The sequence below is a fragment of the Dendrobates tinctorius genome, unplaced genomic scaffold (genome assembly GCF_039654945.1).
Source record: "Dendrobates tinctorius isolate UK_male_01 unplaced genomic scaffold, ASM3965494v1 ptg000044l, whole genome shotgun sequence".
Lineage (NCBI taxonomy): Eukaryota > Metazoa > Chordata > Amphibia > Anura > Dendrobatidae > Dendrobates > Dendrobates tinctorius.
Window position 1 is genome coordinate 32,533,104 of NW_027361712.1, and position 21,971 is coordinate 32,555,074.

A 21,971-nucleotide genomic window follows, 5' to 3' on the forward strand; every position below is an offset into this window, starting at 1 on the left:
TAGAGATATAGTGTTAGATAGAAAGATAGATATAGAGATAGATATGGATATAGAGATAGATAGATATAGAGATAGATAGATATAGAGATAATATATAGATAGATATAGAGATAATATATAGATAGCTATAGAGAGAGAGATATAGAGATAGATATAGAGAGAAACAGATATATATATAGAGATAGATATAGAGATAGATAGGTAGATAGATATAGAGATAATAGATATAGAGATAGATAGATATAAAGAGAGATAGAGAGAGCGGTAGATAGAGAGATAGATACAGAGATCGATAAATAGAGAGATAGAGATAGATAGATAAAGATAGATAATAAATATAGAGATAACAGATAGATATAGAGATAGAGTAAGATAGAAAGATATAGAGATAGGTAGATATAGATAATAGAGATAGCTAGATAGACATAATAGATAGATATAGATAGAAAGATAGATATAGAGATAGATGTAGAGATAGAAAGATAGATATAGAGATATAGAGATAGATATAGATAATAGATAGAGATAAATAGATAGATAGATAGAGATAGAAAGATAGATATACAGAGAGATCGATATAGAGATAAATAGATAGATATAGAGAGAGATATAGAGAGAAATAGATATAGATATAGAGATAATATATATATATATAGAGAGAGAGATAGATATAGATATAGAGAGATAGATACAGAGAAAAGATATAGAGATAAATAGATAAAGATAGATAGATATAGAGATAGAAAGATAGATATAGAGATAGAGAGATAGATATAGAGATAGATAGAGATATATAGATAGATAGCTATAGAGATATAGAGATAGATATAGAGAGAAATAGAGATAGATATAGAGATAGATAGAGATAGATATATAGATATAGATATAAAGATAGATATAGAGATAGAGCGATAGATAGCGAGAGATATAGATATAGAGATAGATAGATACAGAGAAAAGATATAGAGATAGATAACGGATAGATAAATAGATAGGTATAGAGATAGATAGATATAGATATTAGATAGAGATATATATAGATAAAGATAGATATAGATGGTAGCTAGATAGATAATAAATATAGAGATAATAGATATAGAGATAGATAGAGTAAGATAGATAGATATAGAGATAGATAGATAGACATAATAGATAGATATAGAGATATATATATAGAAAGATATAGAGATAGATAGATATAGAGATAGATGTAGAGATAGAAAGATAGATATAAAGATAGAGCGATAGAGATAGATATAGATAATAGATAGAGATAGATATAGATAATAGATAGAGATAGAAAGATAGATAGATATAAGAGAGATAGAGAGAGAGATATTGAGAAATAGAGATAGATAGAGAGAGACAGATAGAGAGAGCGAGAGATATAAAAAAACAAACAAAACACAATACTCACCTCTCCTCCTCGCTCCCACGCTGATCCCGGCTTCAGTGTCAGGAGCTGCCCCCTCTGCCAGACACACAGCGGGTGCGCGATGTAGTGACGTCATCGCGCACTGGCTGTGAGCCAGGAGCAGAGAGGACTGAGGGCGGCGCCGGCCCTGATGCAGAGCGGCTTACTGGGCTGGGGGCGGGGCCTCTGGGGGTGGAGACCTGAAATGATATTCACTGCTTCGCAGTGAATATTCATTTCTCTTTAGCAGCGGGGACAGGGGCTCCTGCCTCCTGACACCCCCTGCTACTCCGCTGGCACGGGCCCCCATAGCAGCTGCATGGTGTGCGACACACCACTGGCTGGGGGCCCCTGGAGCAGCGGGGCCCTAGGCAACTGCTGGCCCTGTATGCCTGCAGGTGCCAGGGCCCACCAGATGCCAGGGCCCACCGGAGAATCCTCCAGTTCCCCGGTGGGCCAGTCCGACGCTGGCCCAGAGGTTCAGGTATTGCCCGCAGATGCGGCTAAAGTTTTATTACCCATTTCAGTTTCATGTGGTCAGAAATCGCTGTGTTTAAATGCGTATGTGGATAGTGGCTCTGAAGGAAATTTTATGGATTCCTTGACTGCTAGGAATCTGGGTGTAACACTACTAACACTTAATGCCCCTATTAAAACCACGGCTATTAATGGCACGTCCATTATTCAGGAGGGGGTTAAGTTTGTTACTGCCAAGGTTGCCATGTCTGTGGGAGCCTTACACACTGAGCTGGTGTCATTTTTTGTGATGGACAATTTAACCTCTGCAGTTATTCTGGGTATGCCATGGCTACGCCAGCACAATCCTGTCATCGACTGGCACTTGGGTGACGTTGTACGCTGGAGCCCACAGTGTCAGAAAAATTGCATATCCTTGGCAGTAAACCAAGTTAAGGTCAAAACCCCCCACATACCGTTTGCTTTCAGAGATTTTGAGGATGTCTTTTCTATTGTAGAATCTGAAAAGCTACCCCCTCACAGAGAGTATGATTGCCCTATTGATCTGATTCCGGATGCCCGTCTCCCTAAGGGAAGAATATTTAATCTCTCTGGCCCAGAGCGTCAGGCCATGAATGACTATATTGCAGATAGCCTAAGAAAAGGGTTTATCAGACCGTCCATTTCTCCAGTTGGGGCTGGGTTCTTCTTTGTGGAGAAGAAAGATGGTGGTCTCAGACCCTGCATTGATTATCGGGAGTTGAATGCAATCACTATAAAAAACCAGTATCCGCTTCCACTCATCCCTGATCTTTTTAATCAGCTAACAGGAGCCCGTTGGTTTACTAAACTTGACCTCCGGGGGGCATATAATCTGGTCCGTATAAGAGACGGGGATGAGTGGAAAACGGCCTTCAATACACCCCTTGGCCATTTTGAGTACCTGGTTATGCCGTTCGGACTCAGCAACGCACCTGCCGTATTTCAGCACTTTGTTAATGATATTTTTAGAGACATTTGTGGGGTGTATGTCGTGGTGTATTTAGATGACATTCTGATTTACTCTGCTGACCCTGTGACACACTCTCAACACGTCTGTTCTGTGCTACAAAGACTACGTGAACACTCCTTGTTTGCTAAACTGGAGAAATGTGTCTTTTTTGCTGAGGAGGTACAGTTTTTAGGATACATGGTTTCAGGTAAAGGCCTCCGCATGGATCCTGCCAAGGTCCAGCCTATTAAGGCTTGGGTGCAACCAAAATCGCTGAAAGCGCTGCAGCGATTTTTGGGGTTCGCTAATTATTACCGCAAGTTTATTAGAGGTTTCTCAGAGATTGCCAAGCCACTCACGGATCTGACCCGGAAAGGGGCGGACGTGACCAACTGGAATCCTGAGGCAATTCAGGCGTTTTCTACGTTAAAAGAGAGTTTTGTGGCCAACCCAGTTTTGGTTCAGCCGGATCTGGACCGTCCATTTATTGTGGAGGTGGATGCCTCTGAAGTCGGAGTGGGAGCAGTGCTATCACAAGGCACTACATCCCTCACTCAGCTTCGTCCATGTGCGTTTTTTTCCCGCAAATTCTCTCCCACGGAGAAAAACTATGATATTGGGAATCGGGAACTATTGGCAATTAACCCCTTACCTACAATTGACGTAATATTCCGTCCATGTGACCATGGACCTAATTACCATGGACGGAATATTACGTCACCATGATCAGCGGCGCCCACGTGGTGAGCGCCGCTGATCGCGGCCGGGTGTCAGCTAATTATCATAGCTGACACCCGGCACAATGTGTCAGGGGCGGTCATGGACCGCCCCCGACACGTTAACCCCTTGCACACCGCGATCAAACGCGATCGCGGTGTACCGGGGGTTAAAGGGAAGCATCGGCAGGGAGGGGGCTCCCTCCGTGCTTCCCTGAGCCCCCCCCCACAGCAGCGCAATGTGCAGCGCTGCTGCGGGGGGCTCCTTTCCTCCAGGCCCCCGAATCCAAGATGGCGACGGGGGCCTTCGGGGGCCTGAGGAAGCTGGCTTCCTCAGTGCCTGCAAAGCGCAGGCATGAGGAAGTCTGCAGCAGTGCCTGTGACAGATCGCTGATCTGTCACAGTGATCTGTGATGTGACAGATCAGCGATCTGTCACAGGACAGTGATGTCCCTCCTGGGACAAGGTAATAAAGTAAAAAAAAAAAAAAAAAAGTGTTAAAAATAATTAAAAAAAAATCGCTAAATAAATTAGTAAAAAAAAAAAAAAATATTCCCCAATAAATCAATTTTTTCAAAATAAAAAAAACCAAAAACAATAAAAGTACACATATTTGGTATCGCCGTGTCCGTAATGACCTGCCCTATAAAACTGTCCCATTAGTTAACCCCTTTAGCGAACCCCTTAAAAAATAAAAATAAAAAATGAAGCAAAAAATAATGATTTATTATCATACCACCGAACAAAAAGTGCAATAACACGCGATCAAAAAGACACATATAAATATCCATGGTACCACTGAAAACGTCATCTTGTCCCGCAAAAAACGAGCCGCCATACAGCGTCATCTGCAAAAAAATAAAAAAGTTATAGCTCGCAGAATAAAGCAATACAAAAATAATTATTTTTTATATAAAATTGTTTTCTTTGCAAAAAACCGACAAAACATAAAAAAACGACCTAAATGAGGTATCGCTGTAACCGTACTGACCCGAAGAATAAAACCGCTTTATCAATTTTACCGCACGCGGAACGGTGTAAACGCACTCCCCCAAAAGAAATTCATGAAACGCTGGTTTTTGTTCATTCTGCGTCCCAAAAATCGGAATAAAAAGCGATCAAAAAATGTCACGTGCCCAAAAATGGTACCAATAAAAACGTCAACTCGTCCCGCAAAAAATAAGACCTCACATGACTCGGTGGGTCAAAATACGGAAAAATTATAGCTCTCAATATGTGGTGATGCAAAAACTACTTTTACAATAAAAAGCGTCTTTTAGCGTATGACAGCCGACAAACATAAAAACCGCCATAAATAGTAAATCAAACCCCCCGTTATCACCCCCTTAGTTAGGGAAAAATAATAAAACTAAAAGAAAATGTATTTATTTCCATTTTCCCGCTAGGGTTAGGGTTAGGGTAGGGTTAGGGTTAGGGTTAGGGCTAGGGCTCAGATTAGGGTTAGGGTTAGGGCTAGGGTTAGGGCTGAGATTAGGGTTAGGGGTGTGTTGAGGTTAGGGTTGGAGTTATAATTGGGGGGTTTCCACTGTTTGGGCACATCAGGTGCTCGCCAAAGGCAACATGGCGTCTGATCTCAGTTCCAGCCAATTCTGCGTTGAAAAAGTCAAATGGTGCTCCTTCCCTTCCAAGCTCTGCCATGCGCCCAAACAGTGTTTTACCCCCACATGTAGGGTATCAGCCTACTCAGGACAAATTACAAAACAACTTTTGGGGTCCAATTTCTCCTGTTACCCTTAGGAAAATAAAAAATTGGGGGCAAAAATATAATTTTGCGGAAAAAAATGTTTTTTTTATTTTCACGCCCAGGCGTTATAAACTTCTGTGAAGCACTTGGGGGTTCAAAGTGCTCTCCACACATCTAGATAAGCTCTGTGGGGGGTCTAGTTTCCAAAATGGGGTCACTTGTGGGGAGTTTCAATAGTTTAGGTACATCAGGGGCTCTCCAAACGCACATGACACCCGCAGACCAATCCATCAAAGTCTGCATTCCAAAACGTCACTACTTCCCTTCCGAGCCCCGACGTGTGCCCATACAGTAGTTTTCTCCCACATATGAGGTATCAGCGTACTCAGGACAAATTGGACAACAACTTTTGGGGTCCAATTTCTCCTGTTACCCTTGGGAAAATAAAAAAATTGGGGACTAAATGATGATGTTTGTTGAAAAAATACGATATTTTTATTTTCACGCCCGGTCGTTATAAACTTCTGTGAAGCACTGGGGGGTTCAAAGTGCTCACCACACATCTAGATAAGTTCATTAGGGGGTCTAGTTTCCAAAATGGGGTCACTTGTGGGGAGTTTCCACTGTTTAGGTACATCAGGGGCTCTCCAAAAGCAACATGACACCCGCAGACCATGCCATCAAAGTCTGCATTCCAAAACGTCACTACTTCCCTTCCGAGCCCTGATGTGTGCCCATACAGTAGTTTTCTCCCACATATGAGGTATCAGCGTACTCAGGACAAATTGGACAACAACTTTTGGGGTCCAATTTCTCCTGTTACCCTTGGGAAAATAAAAAAATTGGGGACTAATTGATCATGTTTGTGGAAAAAATACGATTTTTTTATTTTCATGCCTGGGCATTATAAACTTCTGTGAAGCCCTTGGGGGTTCAAAGTGCTCACCACACATCTAGATAAGTTCCTCAGGGGGTCTAGTTTCCAAAATGGGATCATTTGTGGGGGGTTTTCACTGTTTAGGTACATTAGGGGCTCTCCAAAGGCAACATGACACCCACAGACCATTCCATCAAAGTCTGCATTCCAAAACGTCACTACTTCCCTTCCAAGCCCTGACGTGTGTCCATACAGTAGTTTTCTCCCACATATGGGGTGTCAGCGTACTCAGGACAAATTGGACAACAACTTTTGGGGTCCAATTTCTCCTGTTACCCTTGGGAAAATAAAAAAATGGGGACTAAAAGATGATGTTTGTGGAAAAAATACGATTTTTTTATTTTCACGCCCGGACGTTATAAACTTCAGTGAAGCACTGGGGGGTTCAAAGTGCTCACCACACATGTAGATAAGTTCCTTGGGGGGTCTAGTTTCCAAAATGGTGTCATTTGTGGGGGGTTTCTACTGTTTTGGTACATCAGGGGCTTTCCTAACGCGACATGGTGTCCGATCTCAATTCCAGCCAAAAACGTCAAATGGCGCTGCTTCCCTTCCGAGCTCTGCGATGCGCCCAAATAGTGGTTTACACCCACATGTGGGGTATCAGCGTACTCAGGATAAATTGCACAATATCTTTTATGGTCCTGTTACTTTTGGAAAAATAAGAATTGAGGGTGAAAAGATCATTTTTGTGGAAAAAATATGATTTTTTAATTGTACTGCTGTACGTTATAAACTTCAGTGAAGCACTGGGGGGTTCAAAGTGCTCACCACATATCTAGATAAGTTCCTTGGGGGGTCTAGTTTCCAAAATGGGGTCACTTGGGGGGTTTCCACTGTTTAGGTACATCAGGGGCTCTCCAAACGCGGCATGGCGTCCGATCTGAATTCCAGCCAATTTTGCATTGAAAAAGTCAAACGGCGCTCCTTCCCTACTGAGGTCTGCCATGCGCCGAAACAGTGGTTCCCCCCCACATATCAGGTATCAGCGTACTCAGGACAAATTGCACAATAACTTTTGCAGTCCAATTTCTCCTGTTACCCTTGGTAAAATAAAGAAAATTGAACCTGAAGTATTTTTTTTGTGAAAAAAAGTTAAATGTTCATTTTTTTTTTTAATATTCAAAAAATTCCTGTGACGCACCTAATAAACTTCTTGAATGTGGTTTTAAGCACCTTAAGGGGTGCACTTTTTAGAATGGTGTCACTTTTGGGTATTTTCTATCATATAGACCCCTCAAAGTGGCTTCAAATGTGAAGTGGTCCCTAAAAATAAAATGGTGTTGCAAAAATGAGAAATCGCTGGTCAATTTTTAACCCTTATAACTTCCTAACAAAAAAAAAATTTTGGTTCCAAAATTGTGCTGATGTAAAGTAAACATGTGGCAAATGTTATGTATTAAGTTTTTTGTGTGCCGTATCGCTGTGATTTAAGGGCATAAAAATTCAAAGTTGGAAAATTGCGAAATTTTCAAAATTTTCGCCAAATTTCCGTTTTTTTTCACAAATAAACGCAAGTTATTTGAATGCAATTTTACCACTAACATGAAGTACAATATGTCACGAGAAAACAATGTCAGAATCACCGGGATCCATGGAAGCGTTCCAGAGTTATGACCTCATAAAGGGACAGTGGTCAGAATTGTAAAAATTGGCCCGGTAGTTAACGTGCAAACCACCCTTGGTAGTGAAGGGGTTAAATGGGCCTTCGAGGAATGGCGTCACTTCCTCGAGGGCGCCAAACACAAGATCACGGTAATTACCGATCATAAGAATCTGACATACCTAGAATCAGCAAAAAGGTTAAATCCTAGACAAGCAAGGTGGGCATTGTTTTTCTCTAGGTTTAATTTTATAATCACCTTCCGCCCTGGTACAAAAAATATGAGGGCCGATGCCCTCTCTCGCAGTTTCTGCCCCTCACAAGCCGAGGACTGTGAACCAGTTCCGATATTGGCCACTGGGATCATTGTGTCCGCAGTGTCATTGGACCTTCTGGAGGAGATCCGTAAATCCCCAGAACAAGCCCCTGACACTACGCCACCCAACAAATTGTTCGTTCCGCCTGCGTTTCGCCTACAAGTGCTTAGAGAATCACATGACTCTGTCTTGGCAGGCCATCCTGGTCTCAATAATACCGCCAGATTGATAACTAGGAATTTTTGGTGGCCGACGGTGGTTAAGGACTGCAAAGAATATGTCTTAGCATGTGAGGTCTGTGCCCGCGCCAAGTCCTCCCATACTCGCCCTGCCGGCTGGCTCCAGTCCTTGCCCACCCCCGAGAGTCCATGGACCCACATCTCCATAGACTTCATTACGGACCTACCGTCCTCAGATGGAAAGACGTGTATCTGGGTGGTGGTGGACAGGTTCAGTAAACAATGTCATTTTGTCCCCCTGTCGGGGTTACCTAACTCGGAAACGTTGAGTAAACTGTTTATTGTACATGTGGTACGTTTACACGGTGCCCCGGTCAATATTGTGTCTGACAGGGGTACCCAATTCGTGTCAAAGTTCTGGAGGGCATTCTGTAAACGCATTGGTATTGAGCTATCTTTTTCCTCGGCTTACCACCCTGAAACCAATGGGCAAACCGAACGTGTCAACCAGGCTCTGGAGCAATACCTTTGTTGCTACGTCTCAGAACACCAGTCCGATTGGGCAGAACATCTGCCACTAGCCGAGTTTGCCCTAAACAATCAGTATCAGGACTCCATTAAGTCTACCCCCTTTTTCTGCAACCACGGGCTGCATCCGCGCTTTGGCTCATTCTCGGCCAGAATGTCAGAGCTTCCTGGGGTAGAGAAAAATATACATCGTTTAAAAACCATTTGGTCTGAGGTAAACTCTAACTTGAAAGGGGCCCGGGTTAGACAGACCTCGGCAGCGAACAAACGGCGATCCAAAGGACCGCACCTGGGAGTTGGAGACAAGGTTTGGCTCTCCACCAAAAACATCAAGCTTAAAGTACCGTCTGCCAAACTGGGTCCCAGATTTATTGGTCCATATGAGATTATAGAGGTGATTAACCCGGTGGCCTTCCGTTTAAAACTCCCTCAGTCTTTCAAATTACCCAATGTCTTCCACAAGTCTCTCCTCAAGTTGTATCGCTCCCCAATTCACCCTGTCCCGTCCCCTCCTCCTCCCGTTTCGGTCGGAGGGTCCTTGGAGTATGAAGTCCAGGGTGTCCTTGACTCCCGCCTTGTAAGAGGGTCCGTACAGTATCTGGTACACTGGAGGGGCTACGGCCCGGAGGAGAGGTCCTGGGTCCCTGCGCGGGACATCCATGCAAAAGCACTAATTAGAAGGTTTCACCTCCTTCACCCTGACAAACCAGGTTTTGAGGGTCCGGAGGCCCCTCTTGGAAGGGGGTGTACTGTCACGTCTCCTTCAGATTTGGGGCCTGCTGTTCCGGTCGCAGCCACTAGGAGGCGCCGGGCCGCCACTTCGCCGTCAGACTCGGGGACGGCTGTTCCTGCCTCGGCCACTGGGAGGCGCCGTGGTTCTATTACGTCGCCGTCAGACTCAGGGCCTATGGTCCCAGCTTTAGCCACTAGGAGGCGCCGGTCTGTCACGTCACCGTTGGATTCGAGGCCTGCTGTTCCGGTCACGGCCACTAGGAGGCGCCAGACCGCCACTTCACTGTCAGACTCGGGGACGGCTGTTCCTGCCTCGGCCACTGGGAGGCGCCATGGTCCGCCCGTGAGTTATGGTGGTGACAGAGAAGTGGCTCCTGCGCAGGCATCTGGTGGGCGCAGGCTCCGCCCCTCTGTCAGTCATCAGGGGGTTACTGCAACTCCATCTGGCCTGGTCCTGGGGGCGGCCCTAATGACATCACCAGTCCAGGAACCTGTGAGGGATGACCTGATCCCTCAAATACCTTGGGACTGGTCTTGCAAGCCACCGGATATATTCTTGGTTCCCCTGTGTGTTACTTAGTGATTGATTTCTGTTTGACTCTGACCCCAGCTTGGATTTCTGACCCCTCTATTGCCTGACGATTCTGTACTTCTGCTACTCTCCTGGTTTGTGACCTTGGCCTGGATATTCTGACTCTGCTACTTCCTAACGATTCTGTACCTCTGCCGCCCTCCTGGTTTTTGACTCTGACCTTGGCCTGAAATTGACTCTGCTATTGCCTGCCGTTTTTGTACTTCACTCTGACGACCGTCCTGCTCTGGCCGCTGCTCCTATTCAGACAGTACCTCCTGGGCTCTGTTGTAAATCCAGATCCCTGTATAGGGGTAAAGGGTATCAGTGTTTCTCGGGGTGTTGCCTGGCTGCAGCCCAGAACCGCAGACGGACGTTACACATCTTTGTTGAGTTTTATCCTTTTTAGAAATGTCCCATGATAGAATTAGTTCATGTGAATAGAATGAGTCCATTCTCCGCCAAATGTCATCCAGTGATGGGATTGATTGTGATTTCCAATTGGAGGCGAGGGCTTGTCTTGCAGCAGTAAGTACAAAAGAACAGTGCCATCTATTAGCATAAGGAAGATCAGTGATGCCTATGTTTAATAAAGCTAATGCAGGGCTCTTTGGAACTGCACATCCAGTACAAGCTGATAGTATCTGAAATATATCATCCCAAAGGGGTTTTAATTTACAACAAGACCACCAAGAGTGTAAAAGCGTGCCTATTTCGCCACAGTTTTTCCAACAAAGAGGGGAAGTTCCTTGAAAGAAATGGGCTATACGATTAGGGGGGAGGTACCAGCGAAGTTGAATTTTTTTTTCTATTTCCATGTGGTTAATACACGATGAGCTTTTAAGGGGCCAGGATATGGCTAATTGCCATTGTTCTTGGGTAAAGGAAGTGCCTAGGTCATTTTCCCATTTGACCATGTATTGAAGCTTACCATTTGTGGGGGAGTTAAGATAATTATAGGCGACTGAGACCCCTCTAGAAAATCCTTTTTTCCCCAGGATAAAATGTTGGATTGAAGACGGGGCTACTTGGGAAATAATTGCAGGATGAGTAGATAGGAAACTTTTCAATTGGACATAGGAGAAATAAAAATTACCAGGGAGTCGGTATGATGATCATAGATCCTCAAAAGTTTTGAGGAAGACTCCTGAAAGTATGGCTTGCAAATTAGGCACACCATAATCATCCCAGCGATGGAATTGGGAAAATGGGACCACCAAATCAAAGCTTTTAAATGAGACATATTTCAACGGGATGTGTATAAGCTTTCTAGAGATCAACTCTTTCCACATTTTGAGGGCGTGTTCCATCACGGGAAGCAAGCAAGACTGTGATCCTGGGTGTAAGAACTCCGCCTCCATCGTTAGTCTAGTAGAGTGGAGTTTGGTGTTGGATTTTTCCATTTGCATCTAAGAGTGTTTGGATGTAGTATCCCACCACTCTTTAAAGGTATCAATCATGCATGACTTATAATAAAGATGGATATTCGGCAGTCCCAAACCTCCCTCTCCCGTCTTATAAAATAGCAAAGAACTCTGAAATCTAGACTTTTTACCACCCAAAATGAAGTGGAGTAGCAGGGACTGGATCTCATCCCGCAATATTCTAGGTATGGGTAGTGGGATACATCTTAAAATGTATAACATTTTTGGCAAAAATATCAATCTTACAAGTCTGTAAGCGTGCCATCCATGAGATTTCTAGGGCGCTTATTCTATTTAATTCAGACTTAATGGAATATATTAATTCCGCAATGTTTTTGGATACTATGTCATTGGAAGGGGAAACCAGGTGAATTCCCAGGTAGGTAATAGAATTTTTAGCCCAAGTAAATGGCAAGGAGTTTTTTAATCTAATAATCAATCCGGGAGGACAACCAATCGGAAGGGCCATCGACTTGGAGGAGTTCAATTTGTAAAATGATACCTTAGAAAACGGAGAGAGAATAGATAAAAGAGCTTGAAGAGAGTTTTCAGGATTTGTCACAGAAACAATTACATCGTCTGCGTACAGCCCGACCGGGTAGGCCACTTTCCCTATCCTTACTCCTGTGATAGCTTCGCAGGTACGTATCTTCATTTCTAAGAACAAGAATAGACTGCCGAGTTTCACATGAAAGTTCTTTTTATCTGGCCATTTTGAGAATTTAATGGAACCAACAAATGTAATGCTCCAGATTCTCAACTAGATCAAAGGAAGGTCAGGTTTATAGCTTCTCTAATCAGCCAAACTGTTTTCAGCTGTGTTAACATACTTGCACAAGGGTTTTCAAGGGTATTCTAACTATCCATTAGCCTTCTTACACAGTTAGCAAACACAAAGTACCATAAGAACACTGGAGTGATGGTTGTTGGAAATGGGCCTCTATACACCTATGAAGATATTGCATTACAAACCAGACATTTGCAGCTAGAATAGCATTTCCTTTCCCACATTAACAATGTATAGAGTGTATTTCTGAATCATTTAATGTTAGATTCAATGGACAAAAAGTGCTTTTCTTTCAAAAATAAGGAAATTTCTAAGTGACCCTAAACTTTTGATAGGTAGTGTAGCAATCATCATATTATATGTCACTGTATACTTACACATGCTCATTTTGTCTTTCTACCAAGCTAATTATTTTCTTTTCCACTACGTCTATAACTTCACATGATTAAAAACTGACTAGCTGAATCGTTCTTAGCTCTATGGAGAAACAGGAAGACAATTTTCCCTGTATGAGTCACAAGTCACTGCTAACGTCCCTGGCAGGAGAAAAGGGAGAAGCTGGATCAGGAGATAAAGAGGGGCATGTTAACTGCAGAGACAAGAGACATCCTATTTCTACATAGAGCAAAGAAAAGAGAAGAATTAGCAGGGTAAAATGGCAAAATGAGCAATTGTAAGTACACAGTGCTATATAATATGATGATTGCAATATATTAAGAAGATAAAAACTTTGATGATAGAGCTTCTTTAAGTGGGAAATGCTTGATGAGGATGTAATTGTGGAAACCCACTAACGCATAAAGAAGTTGGTTAAGACCTCGGGTTTATTGCCCCTTCTGGTCATATGTATTAATGAGACAGACTAGAACACATTCAGGATAATGCTTATGTTTTCCTTTTCTATTATAGATAAAAAGAAAGACAAAGAAGAGCCAAAACCTATTCGGAATGTAAGCTAATTCCCATCTAAATACTTAATTCCTAAATATAACATAAGTGGCAAAATCAATTTTAGTGAGCTACATTATTTAAAAAAATATTTATCCTTATTACTGGCCTGGTAGAACTAAAAACACAATATTGCTCTTCTAAATTCACATCTGCTAAAGATGAGGAAAATGGTTCAGGGCAACTAGTACTCACCTTTAATCATACAAAAAAAAATCAAATTCTCTCCAGTCAGTTTTGTGATTTGATTTGTAGAAGGGAAAGAGATTAAAAAATGGAAAAAAAATACTTTATTTTTCGGACTATAAGACACACTTTTTTCCTCCAAAAATATGGAGGAAAATGGGGGGTGCATCTTATTGTCCGGATGTACCTACTCTGGCTGTGGATAGGGAGATGGGGCAGCAGTGGCGGAGCCGCAGGTCACATGAGGCAGGAGCCGGCGGCTGTGGCAATCTCCTGTGCTTGCAGCTAAAGAGAAATGAATGTCCACTGCGTTCCACACCCATGGGAGTGGAAAGCAGTGAATAATCATTCCCTTTAGTAGTGGGCATATGTGAACATCTGGCAGCTGCAGGATGCCAGCGGCTGCGGCTAACGCTGTGCTTGCTATTAATGAGCAATGAATATTCACTTCTTTCCACGCACATAATCCCGACGTGGAGAGCAGTGCGTATTCCAGCAGCTGTGCTCGGCTTGTAAGCAACGCATGATGTCACTGCCATGCGCTGCTTACAAGCATAAATCAGATGCTGGCATCAGAACAAGACGCTGCGAGGGAGCGCAGGAAGGTAAGTATAATGGTTTAAGGGTTTTTTTTATGCTTTTCTGATTTGGGCAATACATACCAGGATGGGGATGGGGGCCAATCATACCAGTATAAGGAAGAGGCCATGCATACCAGTACATAGATGGGGCCCTGCTTGCCAGGATAGGGATGTGGGGCCATGCATACCAAGATAGGGATGAGGGGGACCATGCCATGCCTACCAGGATAGGGATGGGGAGCCAGGTATACCAGGCTAGGGATGAGGGGTCCATGCATACCAGGATAAGAATGAGGGGGCCATGCATACCAGGAAAGAGATGAAGGGGCCATGCTTACCAGGATAGGGATAAGTGGGACTTGCCTACCAGGCTAGGGATAAGGGGGCCATGCATACCAGGATAGGAATGAGGAGGCCGTGCTAACCAGGATAGGTTTGAGAGGGCCATGCATACCAGGGTAGGGATGAGGGAGCCATGTATACCATGACAGGGATGAGGGGGGCATGCATACCAGGATAGGTATGAGGGGCAATGCATACCAGGATAGGGATGAGGGGGCCATGCATACCAGGATTGGGATGAGGGGGCCATGCATACCAGGATAGGGATGAGGGGGACCATGCCTACCAGGATAGGGATGGGGGGCCATGTATACCAGACTAGGGATGAGGGGTCCATGCATACCAGGATAGGGATGAGGGGGCCAAGCATACCATGAAATAGATGAAGGGGCCATGCTTACCAGGATAGGGATAAGGGGGACATGCCTACCAGGCTAGGGATAAGGGGGCCATGCATACCAGGATAGGAATGAGGAGGCCGTGCTAACCAGGATAGGTTTGAGAGGGCCATGCATACCAGGGTAGGGATGAGGGAGCCATGTATACCATGACAGGGATGAGGGGGGCATGCATACCAGGATAGGTATGAGGGGCAATGCATACCAGGATAGGGATGAGGGGGCCATGCATACCAGGATTGGGATGAGGGGGCCATGCATACCAGGATAGGGATGAGGGGGACCATGCCTACCAGGATAGGGATGGGGGGCCATGTATACCAGACTAGGGATGAGGGGTCCATGCATACCAGGATAGGGATGAGGGGGCCAAGCATACCATGAAATAGATGAAGGGGCCATGCTAACCAGGATAGGGATGAGGGGGCCATGCATACCATGGTAGGGATGAGGGGGCCATGCATACCAGGATAGGGATGAGGGGACATGCATGCCAGGATAGGGATGAGGGGGCCATGCATTCCAGAATAGGGATGATGGGGCCACATACACCAGGATAGGGATGATGGGGCCATGTATACCAGGCTAGAGATGAGGGGTCCATGCATAACAGGATAAGAATGAGGGGGCCATGCATACCAGGAAAGAGATGAAGGGGCCATGCTTACCATGATAGGGATAAGGGGGACATGCCTACCAGGCTAGGGATAAGGGGGCCATGCATACCAGGATAGGAATGAGGGGGCCATGCTAACCAGAATAGGTTTGAGAGGGCCATGCATACCAGGGTAGGGATGAGGGAGCCATGTATACCATGGTAGGGATGAGGGGACATGCATGCCAGGATAGGGATGAGAGGGCCATGCATACCAGAATAGGGATGATGGGGCCACATACACCAGGATAGAGATGAAGGGGCCATGCTTACCAGGATAGGGATAAGGGGGACATGCCTACCAGGCTAGGGATAAGGGGGCCATGCATACCAGGATAGGAATGAGGTGGCCATGCTAACCAGGATAGGGTTGAGAGGGCCATGCATACCAGGATAGGGATGAGGGAGCCATGCATATCAGGATGAAGATGGGGCTATGCATAGCAAGATAGGGATGAGGGGGCCATGCATACCATGGTAGGGATGAGGGGACCATGCATACCAGGATAGGGATGAGGGGACATGCATACCAGGATAGGGATGAGGGGGCCATGCATACCAGAATAGGGATGATGGGGCCACATATACCAGGATAGGGATGAGGGGACATGCATACCAGGATAGGGATAAGGTGGCCATGCATACCAGGATGGGAATGAAGAGGACATATTTAACAGGATAGGGGATAATAGTACAGAATTGACCACAATTTTTGCTTCAATTTTTTTTTCTAATTTCATCCTCTAAAACCAAGGTCCAGTGCGTCTTATAGTCCGAAAAGTATGATAATACCTTGCTGCTCACCTGTCCCACCACTGAAGCCATGTCCGGTTGTCCACACTGGTCCTTCTGGTCTCTTCTTTACTTGTCCATGTCATGCAACATAATTTTCTTCCATCTTTGTGGGAGCCTACGCTTCTATTTTATGTATTTGGTTGTCATTTTAATTTTTATTATGACTATATTTACTGTACTATACTATTTACTATTTTCTCTTTAGGGTGGATGCAAAGTCACTTCACTCTAAGAAAATGGTTTGAGGTTTGAAAGATAAATGATGAGAAAAAGCTTCCTATAATTTCACACAGCGTGGTTTGCAATCCTGCTTACCGATATGTGTATGGCACACAACTGCTGTGGTTTTGGTTTACTGACTGTAAGCAAGCGATAACTTGGACTTGATGATATGTACAGGATCTCTACCTCTGATGAGAAACAAAGCACAGAAGTCACTAATATACTTTTATATTTGTTTATATATGTATATACAGTATATATATGTATATTATATTTCCCCAGATTTCACAATATAAACTATATTCCATCTTAAATACATTTATTGTCCTTGATGGGGTTGGTGTAGTTATTTTATAAATCCATATCAGACAGACCTGATTTCAATATTTTTAAAAGTTTTCTTATATTCAAATATACAGTATAATTTTACAAAACCAGCTCTAGATGAAGTCATAAAATGCTTATTTTATCAGGATTATACAGTCATATCAAAGTAAGTACACCAGCCTCTTTGATACAATAAAAACTATTAAATTATGTTTGCAGTTTATATTATTAAAATGTGGTGACACATTTAGTTAAATGGTAGTTGTTTTGTGTCTGTTTTTCGCTTTATACTTTTTTAGTAATACTTTTTTATTGTATGATATATTGAAAATTAAAAGGACACAGAAGCTATCTTGTATGACTGGAAGTGGAGCCAAAATACCATAATTGAGCATAGCGGAATATGTCAGTCATTACTTGTAATATACCGTATATACTAGAGTATAAGCTGACACGAGTATAAACCGAGGCACCTAATTTTGCCACGAAAAACAGGGTCAACTTAATGACTTGAGTATAAGCTGGGTATGCATTGTCCCCTCATCCCTGTCCTGGTATGTGTGCCTCCCCTGTCCCTGTCCTGCTTTGCATGGATCCCCCGTCACTGTCATTGTATGCATGGCTCCCCCCATCACTGTCCTGGTATGCGTGGCTCCCCTCATCACTGTCCTGGTATGCATGGCTCCCCCTGTCACTGTCCTGGCATGTGTGGCTTTTTCATCCCTGTCCTAGTATGCATGGCTCCCCCATTGCTGTCCTGGTATGCGTGGCTCCCCCATACCTGTCATTGAATGCATGGCTCCTCCATCTTGTCCTTGTATATATGGCTCCCCCGTCACTGTCCTGGTATGCATGGCTCCCCCGCCACTGTCCTGGTATGCGTGGCTCCCCCGTCCCTGTTATTGTATGCATAACTCCCCCATCTTGTCCAGGTATACATGGCTCCCCTGTCACTGTCCTGGTATGTGTGGCTCCCCCTTCGCTGTCCTGGTATGCGTGGCTCCCCCTGTCGCTGTCCTGGTATACGTGGCTCCCCCGTCACTGTCCTGGTATGCGTTGCTCCCCCCTTCGCTGTCCTGGTATGCGTGGCTCTCCCTGTCACTGTCCTGTATGCGTGGCTTCCCCATCGCTGTCCTGGTGTGTGTGGCTCCCCCCGTCACTGTCCTTGTATGCATGCTTCCTATTACAAAAAAAAAATTCTACTCACCCTCCTACACGCCCTGCATCTCGTTGGTTCCGGCTTCCAGCAGCTCTTCCTGTGCCGAGCTTTCACATGGCCCCGCTCATTAAAGTAATGACTATTCCCTCCACACCTATGGGAGAGGAGATACATACATATTGATTACCTTAATGAGCGGGGCCACGTGATCGCTCGGCACAGGAAGAGTTGCTGGAAGCCAGAACCAACGAGATACAGGGAATGCAGGAGGGTGAGTAGGATGTCTTCAGGAAGCTGGCAGCTGTCACTGTGCGCTATTACAGAGAAATGAATATTCATTTCTCTTTAGCAGCAACAAAGGCTTTAGCTGCGGCCACTGGCTCCTGCTTCTGTCACCCGCTGCTCCACCGCTCCCCCTCCCCTGCCTGCTTTCTGGGACAATTGAATCATGTATAAGCCAAGGGGGGCATTTTCAGCACAAAAAAATGTGCTGAAAAACTCAGCTTGTACATGAGTATATACGGTACTTTATTTATAATTGATCACATTTGTTATCATATAGTATTGCTTATAGTTTAGTACCTGAAATGAAATGTCATTTTTATGTTGTGCTTGGTATACTGTATGTCTGGTGCTATTATGTTCATTATTATATAGATAAGTACATGCCATGCTGTTAGGCTGTGGGTATTTGAAAACATACACTTTAAAACAGATTTGTCACTAGATTTTATAACACAAAATGCATAAATTGTTTATTAGATTGCTTGGACCCAATAAGGCTTGAGTATTTACTTTGAAAATCAGAGAGCATGACCTGATGATTCCAAGTAGATATATTTTTCACTCACCCAGTCTGATTGACTGATGCAGCTTGTACTGAGCAGTGTGAGATTTCAGCACCAGCAAGGAGGAGGGATACTGAGTGGTCACTCAGGATAGGTGGGAAACAATTGAAACTCATAAAATATCTCATTCTTTAGCTAATCTAATAAAAATGCTCATATTAATAGCAGAGTTATTCAGTGATTCTAATTAGGATTTTCCAAAATCCCCATTCTTTTAAGATTTAGGAGATCTATTCAGTAATACAAGCCCCAACAGTTGTGTAAAATGTAAAGAACTCATGAAAGCAATGATTTGGAAATCCATTACAGCCATGTTTTGCTCATAAAAGAACATAGAACACAAATCAGAAGTTGATATTTAATCATGTATCCAATTCACTTGAAAAATTATCTCATTGGGAATGTCAGCAACACATCTCAAGAAATGGTTGGAGAGAGTTAACAAAAGGCTGAAAACGTAAATGGAACTAATAAAAAACAGCTGCAAGGCCAATTTTAAGTAAGTCACATGATTCTTTAGAAAAGAGCATATTAGAGAGGTAGAGTCTCTCAGAAACCAAGATGGTCACAGAGGTGACCAGTCAGTAAACGACTGCATCTAAAAACCGCGGAATATTTAAAGATTTTTTTTCCTCAAAGTAAAATTGCAAAGACTTTGAATATCCCACTATCTACAAGATATAATATCATCAGAAGATTCATGGATTCTGGAGAAATCCATTTGTGCAAAGGACAAGGTTGACAATCAATATTGAATGCGTGTGATCTATGGGGCCTCAGGTGGGACTGCATAAAATACAGGCATGAATTTGATTGTGGAAATTATGACATGCGCTCAGGAATACTTTCAAGTCATTGTTTGCGGACTCAGAGGTAGAGGTCCATAAACACAATGCTAAACAACATACTATATCCATCACAACAGTATGGATTCACAGAAGAAGAGTTTGGGTGATGAACTTGCCTCCTGAAGTCCAAACCTGGATGCTGGATATTTGTGTACATATTGATGGATGTTATATGTCTGCACAAAAGAAAATAGAATGCGGCACAGCCCCTGTATACTCCATGATAGCAAGTACTGCACAAATGTGACTACTGAGAGACGCCTATATCAAATAGCCCAGGTGCACATCCACAAAAAGTCCATAGTTTTGCAGCATACATATGTGAAAAAAAAGAGAGTAGATGGCACTCACCGTCTTAAAATTCCAATGCTTTATTTGGACAACCTAAAATAGCAGAGGCAGGAGAGTTATTGTGCTGGATACATCAGGGCGACAGCTGTTTCGCGCGAGTGTGCGCTTCTACAGGTCCCTGGGCAAATGGGAAGTGAGGAGGCTCTTATACAAGTAAATGCAAGGAGACGCCCCACTCTGTACCATTAAGGGTGGTTTCACATTAGCGTTTCAGGGTGCAGCGACGGGCCTGCGCACGGTCGCTGCTAAGCCCCGCCCCCTGCCACGCCTCTTCCGGTAGCTCTGCCTACGGGCGCATGACGCTGCATGCGTCCTGCGTCCCCTATCTTTATCACTGGGGACGCAGGCCGTGCGCAGTATGCGTTTGGTGGCGCATGCCTCCTTTTGACGGTGCGCCGAGCGCAACCAAATTGCAACTGGTTGTGTTTGGCGCTGGTCGGCGCACCGTCAAAAGGACGCATGCGCCACTAAACGCATACTACGCACGGCCTGCGTCCCCGGTGATAAAGATAGGGGACGCAGGACGCAGGCAGCGTCATGCGCCCGTAGGCGGAGCTACCGGAGGAGGCAAGGCAGGGGGCGGGGCTTATCGGCGGCCGTGCGCAGGCCGTCGCTGCGCCCTGAAACGCTAATGTGAAACCACCCTAACCCCTGCTTTAGATCAAATGAACACACAAAAATTTTTTTTTTACAAATAAACAAATTAAAAAACATTCTATAAAAAATGGGTGAACAAAACAAAATAAATTGCAAAAATACAGCCATATCTACATTGTCATTAAAACCACCTGGACCCTGAGCTCATGTTTACAGAATCCATTCTGCCTCCCTTCGCAATAAAGACCTATGGTGGTCACCTGCAGACGGGGCATTAACTCTCTCAATTCCTGCAAATCTTAAGACGGTGGAATCCCCATTGTGTTGCTCATGTACATGCTTTATCAGTCTTGGAACACCTTTTTTATTCTGAATAGAATTAAAGTGTTCTCTAATGCGAGCAAATAATGGACGGATTGTTTTCCCTATATGAAAAAATCTACAGGGACAAAAAAATCACATAAACTGTGAAACAAGTGCGGCAAGAAATGAAATCATGAACTATATGTTTCCCACACCCTATTCTTAACTCTCTTCCTGTCAAATGGAACTGGCAAAATGAACAATTTCCACATCTAAAGTTCCCTTTGGGAACCCCTTCCTCCAACCAATTTTTAGATTTCAATTTAGCCTGATTCTGAACTAACAAATCTTTGAGGTTTTTTGTTCTTTTATTTGAAATTAAGGGACCCCTTGATACCATATCAGCAACCCCTTCCTCCTTTTCCAAAATGTGCCAATGTTTATTAATGATTGACCTAATCTGTCTGTCCATTGGACTGAAAGTAAAACTGAACACAAAATCATTTTGCTTTTTAATGTCATTTTTCTTTTTAACAACAGTCGAAGTCTCTGCTGTAAATGGGGGAGAAAAAAAGAGATGAAGCAGGAAGCTCTGCTCTGTCCCATGCCGCCCTCAACAAAGGCGCTGGATAACCTCTTGCCAAAAACCTATGAAATAAGTCTATGGATTGTTGAACACAGTTGTTGGGATCATTGTTGATCCTTTTTATTCTTACAAAATTGACTGAACGGCACTGATCTTTTTACATGCATAGGGTGTGAACTGTGAAAATTCAAAAGTGAATTTGTGGATGAGGGTTTTATAAATACTTCTGTGGTCAAATTACCCTGATGTTCTAAAACCAATACATCTAAGAACTCCAAACGGGAACCCCCAAAAATACTGGTAAATTTCATATTCATTGTATTTGAAACATTAAGATATTCCACAAAACTACCAAAGGACTCTGAAGACCCGTCCCAAATTATAAACATGTCATCCACAAAACGGATATACAGTTTGATATACCTCAAAAACAGATTTTCCATGGCATAGATATACTTCTCCTCA

The 21,971-nt window shown here is 43.8% G+C and overlaps 1 protein-coding gene across 3 annotated transcripts in view; it reads left to right on the forward strand.

Annotated features, from left to right (window-relative positions):
• Nucleotides 1-17,070, forward strand: part of LOC141089171 (immunoglobulin superfamily member 1-like) — a 51,088-nt gene extending 34,018 nt beyond the window's left edge. For all 3 annotated transcript variants that reach the window (XM_073575494.1, XM_073575496.1, XM_073575495.1), the window contains exons 8-9: nucleotides 13,270-13,310; nucleotides 16,471-17,070. In XM_073575494.1, the coding sequence (XP_073431595.1) occupies nucleotides 13,270-13,310; nucleotides 16,471-16,497 (68 nt within the window). In that variant the 3' untranslated portion in view covers nucleotides 16,498-17,070. The remainder of the gene's footprint in view (nucleotides 1-13,269; nucleotides 13,311-16,470) is intronic.
• The last annotated feature ends 4,901 nt before the right edge of the window (nucleotides 17,071-21,971 follow it).